Source organism: Eubalaena glacialis, chromosome 18, assembly GCF_028564815.1.
Source record: "Eubalaena glacialis isolate mEubGla1 chromosome 18, mEubGla1.1.hap2.+ XY, whole genome shotgun sequence".
Classification (NCBI taxonomy): domain Eukaryota; kingdom Metazoa; phylum Chordata; class Mammalia; order Artiodactyla; family Balaenidae; genus Eubalaena; species Eubalaena glacialis.
The window spans coordinates 68,824,928-68,844,706 of NC_083733.1; the positions used below are offsets into that span (position 1 = coordinate 68,824,928).

The following is a 19,779-nucleotide window of genomic DNA, read 5'->3' on the forward strand; positions in this document are numbered from 1 at the left end:
CGGGCTTTCTCTAGTTGCTTCGAGCAGGGGCTACTCTTCTTTGTAGTGCGCAGGCTTCTTATTGAGGTGGCTTTTCTTGTTGCGGGGCACCGGCTCTAGGAGCACGGCCTTCAGTACTTGTGGCACGCGGGCTCAGTTGCTCCGAAGCATGTGGGATCTTCCCGGACCAGGGATCGAACCCGTGTCCCCTGCATTGGCAGGCGAATTCTTAATCACTGCACCACCAGGGAAGTCCCCCATATTCGCTGTTCTTATAAGGCCTTGTATCAACATGAACTTGCTGGTGTGTAACAAATCTGGCGTTTTACTACAAAAATTTCTCACATTAGCTGCACTAATAAGGCCTTTCTCTAGTGGGATTTGTCCAATGTCTAATGAGTGTGGAGCTGCAACAAAAGAATCTCCTACATCAAAACACTCATAAGGCCTTTCTCCAGTATGAATTCTCTGATGTCTAATGAGTGACATGGTACCTTCACACACACATAACCTGACACATATACTTGAGATGTTTTGCAGAAACTTAGACGCCCACCCAGGTGGAGGATGCTGACCACAACCATTATATTCCAGAAACATCACCCTCTTACCTCAACACCAACCAATCAGAAGAAAGTCCACGAGCTGCACCCCTCAACCCTCTAAATGCCCGTCCCTAGAATCTGTCAGGAAGTTTGGGTCTTTTGAGCTAGAGCTGCTTGTTCTCCTTGCTTGATACCCTGCAATTAACACTGTACTTTCCTTCACCACAACCCAGTGTTAGTAGATTAGCTTTGCTGCACAGTGGGCGAGTAGACCCAAGTTCAGTTTGATAGCAGACATTAGACATTTAAAAAATATCTGCTACCTACAGCCTTGCGGTCTCAAGAGTCCCCCTTGTAACTACGCAGACATTTCCAACTCCAATCAATCCTTGCTTTACAAGCACCCTTACTTCATGACAGCTCCAATTGTAATTCTTCACAAACAATTTATGGAACTAACTGTGGCCTTCCATTTTTTGCCTTTATAACCTTCCTCCATTTTGTAGTCCAGGGGACCACAATTTTAGTGCTTCTCAAAACTGTGTCTCCCAGACTGCAGTCCTAACAAGCCCCAAATAAATGCGTCTTAATTTCAATCAGATATTTGTTTCTGAAATTTTGGTTAACACTCATAACACATAAAAGTATTATGTAATTGACTATGTTGTCATTAATTTTTACTGTCCATCTCCTTTGACCGGAAAGTCAGACTCATGAGGGCAGGGATCTTTGTCTCTTTGGATCTTGATGGGTCCCATGCAGCCAAAATAGTGCTTGGAATGGAGTAGGCACTTAATGAGTGCTTGTTAAGGAGGGTATAAATATGATGGCACAGATGCCCTGTTTGTTTTTAGCATTCTGGCAAAGATATCTGCTCTCTCTATGTCACCCTTCAAGCTGGCATTGTTTGGTATACTAAAAAATGATTTAAATAAATAAATGATAAATCACAACTTGGAGAGCTATATCCACAGATTAGCCAAGTTTCCTGTGTAACTACGCGCTCAGCTTCATTCTCTCATTCTCAGACTTCAGTGTTCCTTCAGTCTTCACTGAGATCCTAACCTCGTTCACATGGCCAAGAGCTATTTTGGCCACCACTTTTGAATAACTAAATAATGATTGATTTCAGCAATTTCAACATTTCACAAATATTTTCCTGAGATAAGCTCAACTCTCCATGCATTTTCACTGCACTTGCAGGTGAAATTATATTGACTCCCCAGCAAGGAAAGGAGATCATGTAATCCAATCCTTTATCTCTGGGTTCAGATGCCCCCTTTCCAAATAAGCTATGAGTCACTCTCCAGACAGAAAGTTGCATATGGTAAGTCCCTCTTCTTTTCAGATAGGTAGATCTTAGCTTCTAGAGAAGAACTGAATACATATTAAAATGTGGAGTAAGAAATATGTGTCGGTCCCTGAATGGGACAGTGTAACAGGCTTTACGTTTTTTTGTGAGGGAATCAGAGACACAGCGCCTGGTCCACCTGCTTCTGGCCGCCCCACATCTTTCCTCTGTCTTGCCCGGCATGGCACTGTCTGAAGTCTTTACTTTCTTGACCCTGACCTAACGCAGTGAGGCTCATAAATTGAGTCTAAAGCTTCAGCCTACATGTACTGGAAGATTAACAAGACAATGTTTATTGGACTCCAGCTCAGCATGGATGCACTTTGTGTCTGAGCGACAACCCGGAATCATGTGCCCATTTGGTTTTGCCGGTTTGGGGAACATCTGAAATATTAATGTCACTGTACCTCTCTGTGATCAGCACAGACTGCATTTCAAGGAAATCTGGGTGCGTCCCCTTTAAGAAACGTGAAACCCCGCCCCGTGCTCACAGCCTCTGTACTTGCCAGCAACCCTCCGGGTGAGGCGGAACATTTCCCTGGAGGTTGGGGGGCACCGCCTCTTGCCGGGGACGGGAGCGTTGTGAACTACATTACCCTGAAAGCACTGCGCCGCGCCTCAGGGGCACTGGACCAATGAAGACTCGGGCAGAGGCACTTCCGTCTGGAGGACGGCGTTTGGGCGGGCCTTCCGGCGTGGATCGCCGGCGACATTTTGTAAACTCGGATCTGTTCACTGGTGGTGAGGTTGAGGACGCTGGTCCAGCCCGAGATCAGGGAAACAGGAAGCTGCTGTGCCCGCTGCTCTGAGGCGGCTCTGAGGCGGGTCTGAGGCTCGGCGTGGGCGCCATCCAGCCTGACTCTATCGCGGGGCCGGGACGGGGGCCGCCGCGCCCGGGACCCACCTTCGCACACAGACTCCCTTCGCGGCGGCCGCGCTGATGGGTCCGATTCAGGTAAATGCGCCCTCAGGGCCCTCCCCCAACTCTTCTCATTCTGCACTGTTTCTGATCTTACCAATTTTTTCTTACGCGTGTCCTATATTTATATTTATTCGTGCCCCCAAACCTTGGTTTTCCGGATTTTAAAATATGACCTGCGTGGAGAAAAATTGCACAGAACTTACACATGCAGTTGAATAAGCAGCTCTAAAATTAGTATCTGTTAAGCGCTGAGGTCAAAAAATGCGACCCCAGAAGCCGCCAGTGGGGTCCTTCAAAACAATTATACCCATCCCCCAAAAGTTAAGGTATTGTCTGTTGTTTAAAGTAAGCGTTTACTTGCTTTTCTTGATAGTTTTGCCAACTATGTGGAAAATATTTGACGGCTGTAGTTTAGTTTCGGTCGCTTGTTTTAAAACTTAATGAATGGAATCATATAAGTATTATGATGTGTTTTTCTTCATTTGCACAATATGGTGTGACTTTACCCATGTTTTTCATGCAGGGTATCCATTTTCCTTTTTGTGCAGTATTCTGTAGATATGAATACATGAGTAAAATGTCTGTACGTTTTCCTGTTGAAGGCCTTTTTTTGCCTATGGTTTTTTTGTTGGGGTTTTGTTTGCTTTCTGTATCTATAAGCACTAGTACTGTAGCCATACTTGCAATGTGTTCTGGAGTATATAAAGCACACATCTGTCTAGTTTATATGTTAAAATTTTTATTGTATTTAAATTAACGTTTCCACTTACTCATCTTGTTTTGCTCCGTGTTACTAATTTTAACTTAGTTCTTTGAATGAAAATTATACTTAAGCTATTTCACAGTTATATTTTGACACACACTTATGCCTTACATAAACTTACTTTTTTACAGTCTGCACACACACAGAGGATTTTTGTGTTTTAAGAGATTGTGCTCTTCCACTAATATTTATTTTACTGTTAAATCATTTTCCTCTGGTGATCTTGTAAGAGAAAATGATTAAAACATTTTGTTAAAATACTTGTTTTAAGGGGGCTGAAAAGAATCATTGTAAGGATAAAAAGTCATAATGCTTCGAAACCCTAGCAGGATATTAAGAGCTCAAGAAGATATTTCCATGTCTCTATAATGAGGATGGAATAGAGGTTGGGTCCTATAGCTTGTTTCCTTTCTCTTAAATTTAAAGAGTCCAAAATGAGGTCCAGTTATCCCCAACTGCTGGAGGCCAAGCACTTTTACTGATTCTAGGAACAACCCCTTTATCAGAGATTCATTTTGAATGCATAGTCAGAAAATGGTGGTTCTGTTCTCTTCCACAGGAGAGAAAAGCATGTAGGAAATTACAGATAATCTGTCTGAATATTTATGGAAAATTTAACACCAAAGAATATGGATAAGTATTAAAAGTACATATTCTTAAATTATACAATGTTATAGTAATTTCAAATCAGAATTTAATCTATGGATTATGTAAGCTGGAATTTTATATAAAACAATAATTTTTAATATAACCAGAGTAAAATTTGAAAAGGAAGTATAAGAACTCCTGGCCACCTGTTAGGGCCAGCTACAAGCTATGGGAAGAGAAAAATCTGTTATTGGCAAGGAACAAACATAGAAAAAGGGAAACAAATGGAAGTGTCAGAAACAGACCTGTACATAAAATGAGACTAAATTTTGATATTTGTGGCTCAGGGCTTTAACAGTGCTATATGACCTGCCAACACCACTTCCTCACCAACACGATCCCTTATTCTTCTGGCTCACTGGGCTCCAGTCACACCATCCTTGTGGATGCTGCTCAAACACACCAGGCATGACTCTGATAGAGAGGATTTTCACTTGTTTGTCCCACTTCTGGAAAGCCTTTTCTCAAGTTATCCATGTGACTTTATGGCACAGCTCTATAACATTTTCTGCCCTCTTTTACATGCTTTATTTTTCCCTTGAGCATTTATCTTTGCCTTCAGTATTAAACGGTTCACTCATTAATCTTCTTTTTCGTCTATGTTGCTGATGGGAATTAAAGTTACATGGCCCTGCTCTTCCCACAGGTTCCACATTCAGCAGAACCACTTATGGACACTGCACTGGTGAGTGTCAGGTGTCCTGGAACTCTTTTGCTGCCACCCTTCCTGGCCTTGGTATCTCAAGACCTTAGAGAAACCCTAAGCCCAGGTTTCTAAGTCCAGGCCAGAGGTTATATGGACAGATACCCATTTTTGGCAGCCAGTGGACTGAGATGTGAAAGGTTGTCTTAGGTACAGGGGTTAGTATGTACAAATGCTTGGGGATGAGAGTGAGATGGGAGTGTTCTAGGACTTCTAGGTCTCTGTTAATGTCTGGTGAGGATGGAGAGCAAGGGGGTCGGAGTCAGGCCTAGAGTGGTACTTTGAGAAGTTGCTCCTAGAATGGTACTCTCAGAAGTCTGTTCTGAGAGTGATAGCAGCCATGATATATTTGAAACAGAGAAGAAAAGTGATCTTACTTAGGATTTAAAAGGCTACCCCTGGGTGCAGAATGCAGAACAGACTGGGGGAGAGGAAGACAAGGAGATAATCAAGGAGGCTGTTGCAGTCATCCAGATAAGCATTGGTTGTGGCTGGACAGGGTGGGTGGATGTGGAGGTAGGAGAAACCCTTGGCTTCTGGATTGGCTTTTAAAGTAGGGGCTGACCAGATTTTCTAAGGTGGAGGGGTCACAGATGACTCCAGTTTTTTCCCTTTGCATCTGGAAGTGTGGAAGTACCATCAAACTGAGATGCAGAAGTCAGTGGTAGGAATCTTTTTTAGTGAGAGTATTAGGATTTGGGTTTTGGCCATGTTGAGTCACAGCTGTTTCAGTGACTCCCAAGTATAGGAGACAAGTGGACAGCTGAACATGCAGATCTAGAGTGCTGGGGGAGGCTTCAGGATGCATTAGGGGGCAAGGGAGGAGAGGGGGGCTGTGGGTGTCACAAAGACATTCAAGGAACAGGACTGATCATCAGTGGCACAGAAGGGGGTGGTGAAAGTCCAGCAGGTGGCCCAGGTTTTCATGGGAGAGTGGCTGTGAAATTGATGCAAAGGGAAAGCAGAAATGGAGGTGAAGTGATAGTGAAGTCAGGCTGCTGTTATTTCTCCTCCTATGCACTCACCAGGTTTTTGTGGTGGAACTTGGGGAGTTTCTGTCACAGTGTCAGATGAGTTTACCTTAGGTGTGTCAAGTAGGTGTGGATTTCAAATGGGTGTTATATGGACAAGGTTCTAATTGGTGAAGAGACATAGTGAGGAACATAGAAGTGGAACCAGACCAGGGGTATTTAGATCTGCATGTTTTGACCGAGGTTAAAGTCAGGAACAAGGCCTGGTGGGGAAGCCTTCAGAACAGGGCTGGGGAACCGCCAGTGGAGAGTTGGGGTACGGTGGGATCCTGTTGCATTGGCAGGCACTTTCTGATGCCGTGTGCAGAAGGGTATGTGAGGAGGCAGGAGACATGCCAATTTTGTGGGCCGGGTGGTGGTGATGGGGATCAGATGTATGAGGAGTTAGGCAGTGAGTAATATGCATGTGGGGAAGGTGTGTGACCAAGATGCCCCAGGGCCCTCATACCAGGAGTTTGAGAGGACTATGAGCCCAAGTTTGTTTGTGTCTAGGAAACGTGATCCTGGGGACTCTCAGGCTGTTGTCTCACAGGAGAGGGAGGGGGCCCAGAATACCAGGCCCACAGCTTAGATGGCATCTATCTGTCCACCTGCCTGTTGCTGCTGAGAGTTGTACCTAGTGCTCAAGGAAGCACGAAGAGTTATTTGGTACCAGTGCCCTGTGAGTTAGGGAGCTGGGGAGGATGATGAACCCAGAGTGAGTATGGGTTAGGGGTACTTACGGGATCCTGGGGAGAGAGGCTGCTTATGGAGACATCTGTCCCTGTCATCACAGGGCTCTGTGACCTTTGAGGACGTGGCTGTGTACTTTTCCCAGGAGGAATGGAGGCTTCTTGATGAGGCCCAGAGATTCCTGTACCGCGATGTCATGCTGGAGACCTTTGCACTTGTTGCATCATTGGGTAAGGCCCTCACACCTATCCCAGCATCCTGGGCAGGTCTCTGCCTTTCCCCTTTTTTCCAAAGGCAAGTCTGTTTTTTCACAGCTAGACAGTGGGCACATCTCTATTACTGCTTCCCTGTCATCTGTGCTGTCGGTGCTAAGGCCGAGTGTGTATATGACCTCCTTTCACAAGTAGCCCTAATGCCAAGTGCTCTGAAGTTTTTTCAGTGAAGGTTTTCTGTGTCAAATGACTTGGAATTAGTCCAGCGGGTTTCATTAGTCTCAGCCACTCCCTGCTAAGTTGACTGTAGACCCATGCCACCTCTGTACTCCAGGTTCTGCCCTTTTCTGGCTGTCATTTCCTGGGGCCTGACTGTACCAGGAATTGCTCGGACCCGACATGGTCACTGTTTGTGGGGTCCACCTGGCTGTTGCTATGGTATTCTCCTCAAAGATTCAATATGTGATACTGTTTTTCTTTCCTGAGATTGTTTTGGAATTGATTGCCCTTGTGGGCCAGTACTGACCGCTCACCTGTCCTGTCTTTCCCTTAGGACTTGCATTTTCTAGGTCCCATGTTGTCCAAGTGGAGCTGGGAGGAGAACCCTGGGTACATGACAGAGTGGACATGATTCCAGGCACAACATGAGGGGCTCAAAGTGAGCCTGGGTCTGGTGATTGGCATCAGGGGAAGGATGTGATATTATGGTTGGATTCAAGTCATATCAGGAACATGTCCTGTGCCCAGCACTGTTTTGGTGCCAAGGACAGTGACTGTGTACCTCATTTCTGTCTTTCCTACCCATTCTTGACACTTTACTCCTTCTGTCGTGTCTACTCTGACTTCGAACCCAGGATTATCCCTCGCTTCTCTGTCTTCCACTCCACATTGGTCCTCTCCATCCTCACTCCTCTGTGCTTTTCAATATTGGCCTACACTTAACGTGTCATGAGTTCTGCACCTATCCTCAAAATAGTCCTTGAACACCAGCTACTCAGTGACAATTGGATTTTCCTGGGCCTGGCCACAGCTTTCCATACAGCACACATGTGTCACCAGCAACCAAGGCCCTGGTGAAAACTGTTCCTGGAGGAGTGAGTGGTGGACCCCAGCTCCTCCGTGTGCTCGGCCCCATCCTTGTGTCTTTTGCCTGGTGAGTCCTCCCTGTTTTGTGACGTGGAGAGGCCCAGTCCTGCACAGCTGCCCTTTCCTTACCTGCCCTCAGCTCCCTTGTCCTGAAAACAGTCCCATGGATTATTTCCTTGGTATGTCAGACACATATTTGATATTTGTGATGGGGCTGCCTCCTTCTACCAAAATCTACATGAAGTTCATCCATATGTCTGTGCTTTCAGGTTGTTGGCATGGAGCAGAGATCAAGGAGTCACCTTCTGAGCAGAATGTTTTTGTAGAAGTGCCACGAATAAATACTTCAAAGACAAACCTGTCCACCCAGGAGGCCTATCCCTGGGAGAGGTGTAGCCCGGACTTAGAAGGTGGTTTGCATCCAGCTGAGGACCTCGGAACAAACCCTAGCCAGAAACTATGTGGGTCAGGTGTGAAATTTCACCAGCACAGTGGAAAGAAACTCTTTAGAAGAGACGTGGGTAAGGCCTTTATGAACAGCCACACAGTCCATGCGTCCAAGAAGTCTTCCACATGCCAGGAGGCTGGGAAGAATTTCCTTGGTAGCTCTAGCCTTCTCCAGCACCAGGTCACTCCACAAAAGGACGCCGAATGTGTGGAAGCCTTTCACAATGAACAGAGGCACTATAAGTGCAGTGAATGTGGTAAAGCCTTCTGCCGCAAGTACAGGCTTGCTCAGCACCAGAGAGTCCACACTGGAGAGAGGCCTTATGAATGCAGTGAATGTGGGAAAACCTTCAGCTATAAACACATACTTATTCAGCACCAGAGAGTCCACACTGGAGAAAGGCCTTATGAGTGCAGGGAATGTGGGAAGGCTTTTAGCAACAAACCCACACTTGTTCGGCACCAGCGAATTCACACTGGAGAAAGGCCTTATGAGTGTAGTGAATGTGGGAAGTTCTTTAGCCAAAGCTCCAGCCTCAGTGAACATCAGAGAATTCACACTGGATCACGGCCTTATAAATGCAATGAATGTGGAAAATTCTTTACGTCCAACTCCAACCTAATTAAACACCGGCGAGTTCACACAGGCACAAGGCCTTATGAGTGCAGTGAATGTGGGAAATTCTTTAACCAAAGTCCCAGCCTCATTAAACATCAGAGAATCCACACTGGTGAAAGGCCATATGAATGCAGTGAATGTGGGAAACTTTTTAGCCAAAGCTCTACTCTCATTAAGCACCAGAGAGTTCACACTGGAGCAAGGCCTTATAAATGCATTGAATGTGGGAAACTTTTTAGCCAAAGCTTTGGCCTCACTCAACACCAGAGAATTCACACTGGAGAAAGACCATATGAGTGCACTGAATGTGGAGAATTCTTTAGCCAAAGCACCCAACTTACTCAACACCGAAAAGATCACACTACAGAGAGGCCTCTTGAATGTAGCAAATGTGGAAAAGTCTTTAGTCAAAGGTCTGCTCTGACTCAGCACCAGAAACTTCACAGCCCAGACAGACCCTTTGAGTGCAGCGAATGTAGGAAAGCTTTCAGCCGAAGGTCTAACCTCATTCGTCACCAGAAAGTTCATACTGGAGAAAGGCCTTCAAATGAGATGAGAGCAGCGAATGAGCCGTCTCCTTAGTTAATACATCATACTGAATAGACTCTGTGAGGGAGTCATCAACTGGAAGTTGAATGCCATACATCTGAACAGCCCTAGTGTGTAGACTGCCTGTGAGTACCAGGTTCATATGAAGCTTTTAAGGAGCTACACTCTACTTTCTAACCTGTGCAGGGCCCTTGCCAGACTAACGTCAGTGTGAGTTTCTGTGGTAAAAATCATCTTACCTTTACCAAGTGGCGGTCGCCCCAGTGTGATCAGGGTAGGTAGACCTCTGTGCTCTCGCATCCTGTGGAGGGAAGCATGAGTTGCCTGAGCACTTGGGTGTTGTCATTCTCTTGTGTCTAACTGACTAGGCCATGGACTTAACCAGCTTTGACCAAGGTGACCCAGTCTGGGTTCTGCTGGTGGCTTACAGAGGTTTACCTTTTTCAGTGGCATTATTTCATGTCATACTCAGGATGGATTTTTCTAGCTCTATGTCACCTGTTTGGGAACTTTGTATACCTCAGTGGGGATAGTATCATGGCAGAAAATAGTTTTCATTGCAGTTTGTGTCTAATTTGCATTGTTGTCCAAGGCCTCCTGCAGGGCTTTGTGGGAATAATGTTGTGACCTGGATATCAGAATTTTTGGTGGGTCCTGACGTCCCCCTGAGATGAGGACAGTTGTGAGAACCACCACTGTTTTTTGGAGCAGCATGAGTTGTTCTCTTTTTCACATAGGATGTCACATCATACCCCCAGTACTGTTCAAGAGAAGAAGTTCTCTAAGTCCAGCTGGAAAAGAGCCATGAGCCATAATGTCCACAACGTGGTAGGCTGGTGTTGCTGAGCGTTAGATTAGAGACATCAGGTGGGAACCATATGTGGTACAGAAACACTCAGGGAATTAATAGGGAGTGAGAGACAAGCAAACAAGTAGGGATGAGCCTTTTCTAAAGCTGCATCCAGTAAAGCAACTGTACTCCGATAAAAAGAAAAATTGCTGTAATTTGGGATCTTTAGGAAAATTAAAAAGTTGCATCCACAAACGTACAGGGATTATGGCCATTTAGGATAAAGTTTTTGCAGAAATCCTTAGGAGGTAGAGAGCTGTTTCTCTTCTCCTGAGGTCCAAGTCAGTGTCAGACTGAATACTGTAAAGGTTTTAGGATCCCATAGCATCTCCAAATTGTTTATCTCAAGGCCGTTGCTGCACAGTGGAAAAAAAAATGAAAGTGGGGAAATCATGTAGTCCTGGCATGTTTATTTATGACTCAGGAAGAGGTCCTGGATAACTCAAGTAGAAACACCTTTCATTGCTATAAAGACGGGTGTCTTTATTGCTACTGTGACAGAGTCCCTCCCATGAGACAAGAAGAGGTGATGGAGTTAACGTGTTGGTTTCCAGAGTTCTACTTTTCCAAAAAGGAGATTCAGATTTTTATGTGAAGCCAATTTTTATTAAAACTTAATCGAGCTATATAGTTGGTATGCACTGAACTGAATATATTTAAAATGTACAGCTTGGTAAGTTTTAGTATGTGTAAAATCACAGAACCATCATTATAATAACAAATATCCATCAGTTCCATATCTACCTTCTGACATCTCTTCATGGGCTCCCAGGCAACTACTGTTGACTTTCTTTCACATTCGATTAGTTAATGTTTCCTAGAGTTTTAATATCATTGGAATCTTAATGTGTTTACTTTTGTATTTGCCTTTTTCTTTCATGGTGCATAATTATCTTGAGAATCATCCAAGTTGCTGATGTGAATAGTTCTGTTTTTTTTTTTTCTTTTTGCCATGCTGCAAGGCTTGTGGGATCTTAGTTCCCCGACCGGGGACTGAACCCAGGCCCTGAGCGGTGAAAGCACTGAGTCCTAACCACTGGACCACTAGGGAATTCCCTAATAGTTTATTAATTCCTGAAAAATACACTGTTTGGATATACCACCCTTTGACTGTTTATCCATTCATCTGTTAAAGGATGGGGTTTTGTGGTTTGTTTCTGGTTTGGCTATCACAGATAAGCTTATTATGAACATGTACATAAAATCCTTTATATGAATATATGGTTTCATATTCTAAAGTGAATGACTGTACCCTTTTGCATTCCCATCAACGGTATGGGAGCATTCAAGTTCCCCTATATTCTTCACCTGTACTTGGCTGTTATATTAAATGTATTAAATATTAACCTGTTTTAAAAGTGTGTAGAGTTATCTTGCTGTGGTCTGATGGCATTTCCCTAATGGTTCATCATGCTGAACGTTTTTAATGTGTTCATTTGCCAGCTCTGTATCTCAAATGTTCACAGTAGTTATTTTCCAACTGGTAGTGAATGTTGGCTGATATTTCCCTTTTTATAATAACTAAGAAGACAATAAAAGAAATGTGTTAGAACTTGACTTTTCTGAAGTTACTTTGCTGGGTGGAATGTTTGTGCTATTCCCACCGTACAGTCCTCATTAACTTATTCTCCATTACTTTTATTTTTAATTGATTTTTGGCTGGGTTGAGTCTTAATCGGTGGGCGCGGGCTTTCTCTAGTTGCGAGCGGGGGCTGCTCTTCGTTGTGGTGCGCAGGCTTCTCATTGCGGTGGCTTCTCGCTGTGGAGTACAGGTTCTAGACACGTGGGCTTCAGTAGTTGTGGCTCATGGGCTTAGTTGCTCCGTGGCATGTGGCATCCTCCCGGACCAGAGCTTGAACCCGTGTCCCCTGCATCGGCATGCGGATTCTCAACCACTGCACCACCAGGGAAGCCCCGTTACTTTCTTAAGTCTAGACAAGTAATAAAACAATGAATCGACCCTTGGTTGTAGTGTTTGCCAATTTCCCTGGTACAAATACTCTAACTGTGGCAATTTCAAGCTGTGAACATGAGGTTGTTACCAAACCAGGTAGCATTTCCAGAGGTGCACAAGCCAAACACTGAGACACCAAGGTTTGCGGGAGAGAAAAAATTCATTCACAGGGCAGCCAAGGGAGGAGACAGGAGAGCAAGCCTGAGATCCACCTCCCTGGAGTTGGGGTCCTTGAGTTATTTATGGGATAAAGACACAGGGTGGTCTTAGGTGTGGGGAAAGGTGATAGGGTGTGAGAAAAGGTGAGGTGATCGGTGTGTGCGGGTGTATCTGCATTACATGCTTCTTCATGGGATGCATATTCAGAAATAGAGTCACTCTGCATGATCTGAGGGTGGAGTTTTTGGCCATCTGATGTCCAAAGGGCATTCATCGAACACTTGTGCAGGCCAAGTTTTACGGGTTGGTAATTACAATCAGTCTTAACTAGCTCAAAGTGTGTTAGAGCTGACTCTAAGTTCCTAAAAAACAACTGGGGGGACTTCCCTGGTGGCGCAGTGGTTAAGAATCCGCCTGCCAATGCAGGGAACACGGGTTCAAGCCCTGGTCCGGGAGGATCCCACACGACGTGGAGCAACTAAGCCCGCGCGCCTAGAGCCCGTGCTCTGCAACAGAGAAGCCACTGCAATGAGAAGCCCGCGCACCACAACGATGAGTAGCCCCCGCTCACCACAAGTAGAGAAAGCCTGCATGCAGCAACAAAGACCCAATGCAGCCAAAAACAAATAAAAAACAACTGGGGCTCCCTTTACTATAGTGACCCATACATCAGAGGTGTTATTTACAGGGGTCGTTAGGGAGTCTTGTGATATTACTTAGGCCATGTGAAGCTTGGAGTGTATGCAACTAAAGAGAGAAAAAAACCAAAACGAGCTTAATCAGTGAAGGCAGTTTACAAGCAGAGGGGTTTTGACAAGCTGTTCTCTTATCTGTGGTTCTGTAAGACAAACTCAAGGATTTCTGTTACTCACCAGCTTCTGTTAACCCTATGGGGCATGGTTTCAAGGTCACCCAGTGTGGACTTGGGAAGATGTGAAGTAGCACACCATTATAGTCTGTTTCCATTATACAGATACCCATAAATAACATTGAGAACATAGATTAGGGTAAAATGTAAAAGAATTCCGAAGGGACAAGTTTTGAGTATTTTCACTTCACCTGTGTAAAGGATGACATCACAGGCCTGAGTTGTCCACTCTATTCATTCCAAAGAAATGTGTGGCACTTATTTGCCCAACTCCTGCAAAACAATCTCTAAGCTCTTGATACATTCACTAATAAAAATGTCTTTATTTACCTGGTCCTTGGGTTGTGCTAGGCAGTTTATGCTAATACTGTGATTTATGATGGGGGGGCCATAGGTCTCTGCATCAGTTTGACATTTGGAGAAGCTAGAGAGTAAGGTCAGCCACACAGGTGTCCCTGTGTGTGACAGATACTCCAAAAAAACCTGGACAACACCAAGGCTTGTGTGAGGTTCCCTGGTTAGCAATATTTCATGTGTGCTGTCACACATTGATGCTGTGAGACTTAAGCGAGGGGGCAACTGGAACCTGGCAATGTGGTCCCACTTGGACTCTGTCCTATTGCACCATCTTCCTTTGCTGCTTTTCATCTGTATCCTTTCACTGTAATAAACTGTAGCTACTGAGAGCTTAACTTTCTTTAACTTCCTTTCACCTGTAACAGATATGTTTCTCTAGAACTATTTTTTTTTTTGGCTGCGTTGGGTCTTTGTTGCTACTCGCGGGCTTTCTCTGGTTGCAGCGAGCTACTCTTCGTTGCGGTGCGCAGGCTTCTCATTGCGGTGGCTTCTCTCGTTGTGGAGCACGGGCTGTAGGCGCGGGCTTCAGTCGTTGTGGCATGTGGGCTCAGTAGTTGTGGTTCGCGGGCTCTAGAGCACAGGCTCAGTAGTTGTGGTGCACGGGCTTAGTTGCTCTGCAGCATGTGGGATCTTCCCAGACCAGGGCTCGAACCCGTGTCCCCTGCATTGGCAGGCGGATTCTTAACCACTACGCCACCAGGGAAGCCCTCTAGAACTATTTTTCCCAATTTCATTGAGTAACTACATAATCACTGTCAATAACTTTTTGTAATATTCATTTCAAGTATTTTTCAGAGATAATTTCAACTCCCTGTGCAATTCACTGTTGCTGCAATTTCAGGTGACTTGATAAATCAGTTCCCATCAAGGAGATGGGATCATGGAATCCCAAACCTTTGTCTCCCGAGTAGGATGCCCCCTTTGTACCCAGGCTTCGAAGGTTAGAAGGTCACAAGCTATCTTGGCAGGAAATGACGTGATAATTCGCTCTCCTTTACGGATAGGTTTCAATCCTTAAACATGCCTGTTTCTGAAAGTCTGCCGATTCCTGAATTCCAGACTTCCCAAAAGCTCATATGAGACCTGCTCTGGCTTTTTTTGGGGTGACTTCCTGACAATTAGAACTCTCCCTTACAGGCAGGCAAACAGGAAGTTCCCTTTTTTTGTTGTTGTATCAGATACCAAGTTCAATTCACTGTTAGTACACAAGTTTGCAAACCTTTCAATGGTTCAACCTGTTAAAACTTAGTTATGAGTTTGGACTTGTGACAAACTGATACACACGTGAGATTGAAAAGGCAATATTTTCTATTCTTGCTGAACTTGCTGTTATCTATATTTTGTATATACTGAATACAAAAATGCAAAATGCAAATGTAAATTTTGTGATGAATTTCCTGAAGAGTGGATATTCACTAAATGTGGTAAAGGTCCTCTCCGAGGTCTTTGTATGATACGCAGTTGTTCATTCAAAATTGAAAATGATGGACAGATTACTAACAGTTAAGCATGAGAGATGTATGATTTCCTCAACTAGTGTCAAAGCAAGTGAAAAAATAATTTTTAAGACAAATTCAGATTAAGAAGGTAAAATAGTAATAGGAGAAGTTGTAAGGAGCTTCCACACTGAGTATCATCAGTCCTCCAGCTCACACTACTGTTGAGCCTGTGTCTCACTAATCAATGTTCAGTGGACAAAAGGAACAAGATAAACTGGATGTATCCACTGTAGAAACTATGTTACAACCTATTATGTTTATTGTGGAAGCCCCACTGAGATACTGTCTGCACTGCCTGTCACCGCAGACCCCAGCCTTCCACCAGGTGCAGTACCCACAGATGTCCCTTGTGCCTTGCTGCTCAAGGGCAACTTGAGTCCGTGAAGACGTGGTAAGTCAGCAGTAGGTCTAAACTCTGCTCTGTGTTGAGTTTCGTGGCTTTTCGTTCTCAGTTTGACACCTGGATTTTGTTGTTAGTTCCCTGTTGTTTGAGATACTTGGTGGATCAGGCCATTCCTTTTCATACCTTTTTTGATGTCCTTTGAGTTATGTTTTTTGGTTTTTTTTTCCTGGGCTGTCTGGACCACACAGGGAAGTCCTGTGTGCCTGTGTTTCTGAATAGCATAACTATCCTAAGGATGATTTGGGCCTTCAGTGGCCACTCTGGGGGACACTTGATTTGAACAAAAGGGTTAATTTGAAAGACACCTTTGAAAATAAAGGAAATAAGAGTTCTCAGGCCCAATGGATAGTATTTTTTCTTAGTATGCAGAGGACTCCAAATTAAATTCTGAAATAAAAGTTACATCACTAAAAGATTCTTTGGCCAAAACTAATGAGCAAGTCGACAAACTTCAGCAGGAACAAAGTAGACTCATTCCCCTGTAAATCCACCCTCTCCTTGTCCTGCAGTAGCCTCCCAAATCCAGCGCTCCCACCCCCTTATCCTTTTGATCTCTCTCCTTAGCACCTCTCCCCCTACTCTTTCCCTTGCTCAGACCCCCTACTGTAACCGAGCAAAAGCCAAACTGACATTGAGTGTTTGTAGCAAAGTAAGAGTTTGTTGCAGGGCACCAATCAAGGGAGTGGGAGACAAGTCTGACACCCACTGCAATTGTTTCTTTGAGTTGGGGGGGTTTAGAGGGGAGGAACAAAGAAGCTGGGGTTACTCGTCTTGTGACGTTTCTTAATCATAGTTTCAGTAATAAGGATGCCTATGGTTTACAAGTCTCTGGTCTGGTGGTCCATGACCAGGAAAAATCGATTGTATAGTAATTTAATCATTAAAACAAAAGTATTTTTAAACTATAGGAGATTTTCAGACCGACTAGAAAAAATTCCTAATTTCAACAGTTGGAAGTCACAGAGGTGCTGATGTTAAGAGCAGCTGTTTCATGTCATTTTACCAATGGTGTTAAACGTGAAGGTGGAGACCTAATTCAAAACTAGAACTTGGAAATAATTAGCCCCGGGACATCCCTGGTGGTCCAGTGGTAAAGAATCCGCCTTACAATGCAGGGGATGCGGGTTCGATCCCTGGTCAGGGAACTAAGATCCCACATGCCACGGGGCAACTAAGCCTGCGCGCCAAAACTACTGAGCCCGCACGCCTCAACGAAGATCCCACGCGTGCTGCAACTGAAGACCTGACGCAGCCAACAATAAATAAAATAAATAAATAATAAAATTTTAGAAAAAGAATAATTAGCCCCTTTTGAACTACAAAACCTGGCAGCTCATATTTACAAGACAGGATCTGAAGAAAACATGTGTCCCTGCAGATCAGCAGGGGCTACGGGGCCCACGTCCCAACCAACCACCTATTGAAAAAGACACTTGTAAATACTGTAAATAGAAGAGAAACTGGAAAAAAGAGTCTCCCACCTTATGAAGAAAAACCAAGTTATTTCAAATAACTCACAGATTTCCCCCATTTCAACAGTAACACTTGGACCATTGACTGAAAAATCACAAGCATTCCTCCTGCTCTGTGATACCATCCCTGTAAATTTAATAGAAAGTGACTTACTAAACTACACACTGCTAATTATCCTCTGGGTAAAAGGAGAAATTACAAGAGAAATTTTAAAAACATAAATATTTTGAACTAGATGAAGATAAAAATGCTACATATAAAAATTAATGTGGGAACTTCCGTGGTGGCACAGTGGTTAAGACTCCGCGCCCCCAATGCAGGGAGCCCAGGTTCGATCCCTGGTCAGGGAACTAGATCCCACATGCATGCCGCAACTAAGAGTTCACATGCCACAACTAAGGAGCCCACGAGGTGCAACTAAGGAGGCTGCCTGCCGCAACTAAGACCCGGTGCAACCAAATAAATAAATTAATTAAATATTTTTAAGAAAACCCCAAATCTACAAACCCATTATCATTCATTTATATAGATGTAAAATACATTAACAAAATATCAGAAAACTGTCTTGCCAACATACACAAAGGATTATACAACATGATCTGGGGGACTTGTCCCAGGAAATGCAAGGTTGGCTTAACATTTGAATATCAATTAATGGAATAAACCATATAATAAAATAAAAGACAATAAGACCCCCCCCCCACAGCCACACGATTATTATCTCAATAAATGGAAAAAACTGGAATGGAGAGTGTAGAAATAGATCCACACAAATACATTCAAGTGGTCTTTGAAAAGGGAACAAAGGAAAAGTAATGGAGAAAGAAGTCTTTTCAACAAATGGGCTTTAAAAAGTGATCCAGGGACTTCCCTGGTGGTCCAGTGGTTAAGACTCCACGTTCCCAGGGACTTCCCTGGTGGCGCAGTGGTTAAGAATCCGCCTGCCAATGCAGGGGACGTGGGGTCGAGCCCTGGTCCGAGAAGATCCCACATGCCACGGTGCAACTAAGCCCGTGCGCCATAACTACTGAGCCTGCGCTCTAGAGCCCGTGAGCCATAACTACTGAGCCCGTGTGCCACAGCTACTGAAGCCGGTGCGCCTAGAGCCTGTGCTCCACAACAAGAGAAACCACCACAATGAGAAGCCCCCGCACCGCAATGAAGAGTAGCCCTTGCTCGCCACAACTAGAGAAAGCCTGCACGCAGCAATGAAGACCCAAAACAGACAAAAATATAAATAAATAAATAAATAAATAAATTTATTAAAAAAAAAAAAAAAAGACTCCATGCTCCCAATGCAGGGGTCCCGGTAGGGGAACTAAGATCCCACATACCGCAATTGAGCCTGCGCACTGCAACTAGAGAAGCCTGCACGCCACAGTGAAGACCCAGCGAGCCAAAATAAAATTAATTTAAAAAAACAACATGCTAAGAGATAGTAAAATAGGTAATAAATTATGTATTCTGTTTATAAAATAAATAAACAAACAATAAAAAAGTGATCCAGGGAATTCCCTGGTGGTCCAGTGGTTAGGGCTCCCTGTTTCCACTGCAGGGGGCATGGGTTTGATACCTGGTAGGGGAACTAAGATCCCGCAAACTGTACAGCACAGCCAAAACAAAAGTGATCCAGACACACATCTTATACCTTTTACAAATATTTTCTCAAAACTACAAAACACCTCGAAGATAACACAGGAGACAATGTAAGTTACCTTGGGTTTGGCAATCACTTTTTAGATACAACACCAAAAACACAATCCATGAAAGAAAAACTTAGTAATCTAGACTTGACTAAAATTTAAAATTTCTGCTCTGCAAAAGACACTGTTAAAAGAATATGAAGAGGGACTTCCCTGGTGGTCCAGTGATAAAGAATCTGCCTTCCGATGCAGGGGACATGGGTTTGATCCCTGGTCATGGAACTAAGATCCCACATGCCGCGGGGCAACTAAGCCTGCACGCCACAACTGAGCTCACGCACCTCAACGAGAGAGCCCCCGTGCTGCAAACTACAGAGCCCACGCACCCTGGAGCCCGCATGCCACAACTAGACAGAGAAAACCCACACGTCACAACTAGAGAGAAGCCCATGCACCACAACGAAGAACCTGCGCGCCGCCAGAAAAGATTCCACGTGCGGCAACTAAGACCTGATGCAGCCAAAAAAAAAAAAAAAAAAAAAGCTAGCCATCAAAGACTTATTTAAAAAAAAAAGAATATGAAGATATTCATCATATATCATTAGGGAATTGCAAATGAAAGCAACAACAATATACTATTACTACACACCTATGTGAATGGCAAAAATCCAAAACACTGACAACATCAAATGCTGACGAGGATATGGAGCAACAGGAACACTCACCCACTGCTGGTGGGAGTGCAGAATGACAGCCACTTTGGAAGAGAGTTTCTTACAAAACTAAACATACTCTTACTATATGACCCAGTAAATCATGCTCCTTGGCTTGAACCCAAACGAATTGAAAACTTATACCCACACAAAACCTACACACAATGCATAATGCAGGTTTATTGATAAGTGCCAAAACTTGGAAGCAATCAAGATGTCCCTCAGTCAGTGAATGGATAAACAAACTGTGGTATAGCCATACAATGGAATGTTATTCAGTAATACCTTATACACAAATCTTCATAGGAGCTTTATTTGTAACAGTCAAAAATT

General features: G+C 44.1%; 1 protein-coding gene across 1 annotated transcript; it reads left to right on the forward strand.

The window, feature by feature from the left end:
* The first annotated feature begins 2,500 nt into the window (after window positions 1–2,500).
* On the forward strand, window positions 2,501–11,934 carry LOC133078538 (zinc finger protein OZF-like). The gene is made up of 4 exons (XM_061173631.1): window positions 2,501–2,830; window positions 4,855–4,893; window positions 6,718–6,844; window positions 8,182–11,934. The coding sequence occupies exons 1-4, from the start codon at window positions 2,816–2,818 to the stop codon at window positions 9,558–9,560; spliced, it is 1,560 nt and encodes a 519-aa protein (XP_061029614.1). The 5' UTR covers window positions 2,501–2,815; the 3' UTR covers window positions 9,561–11,934.
* Window positions 11,935–19,779: the final 7,845 nt, after the last annotated feature.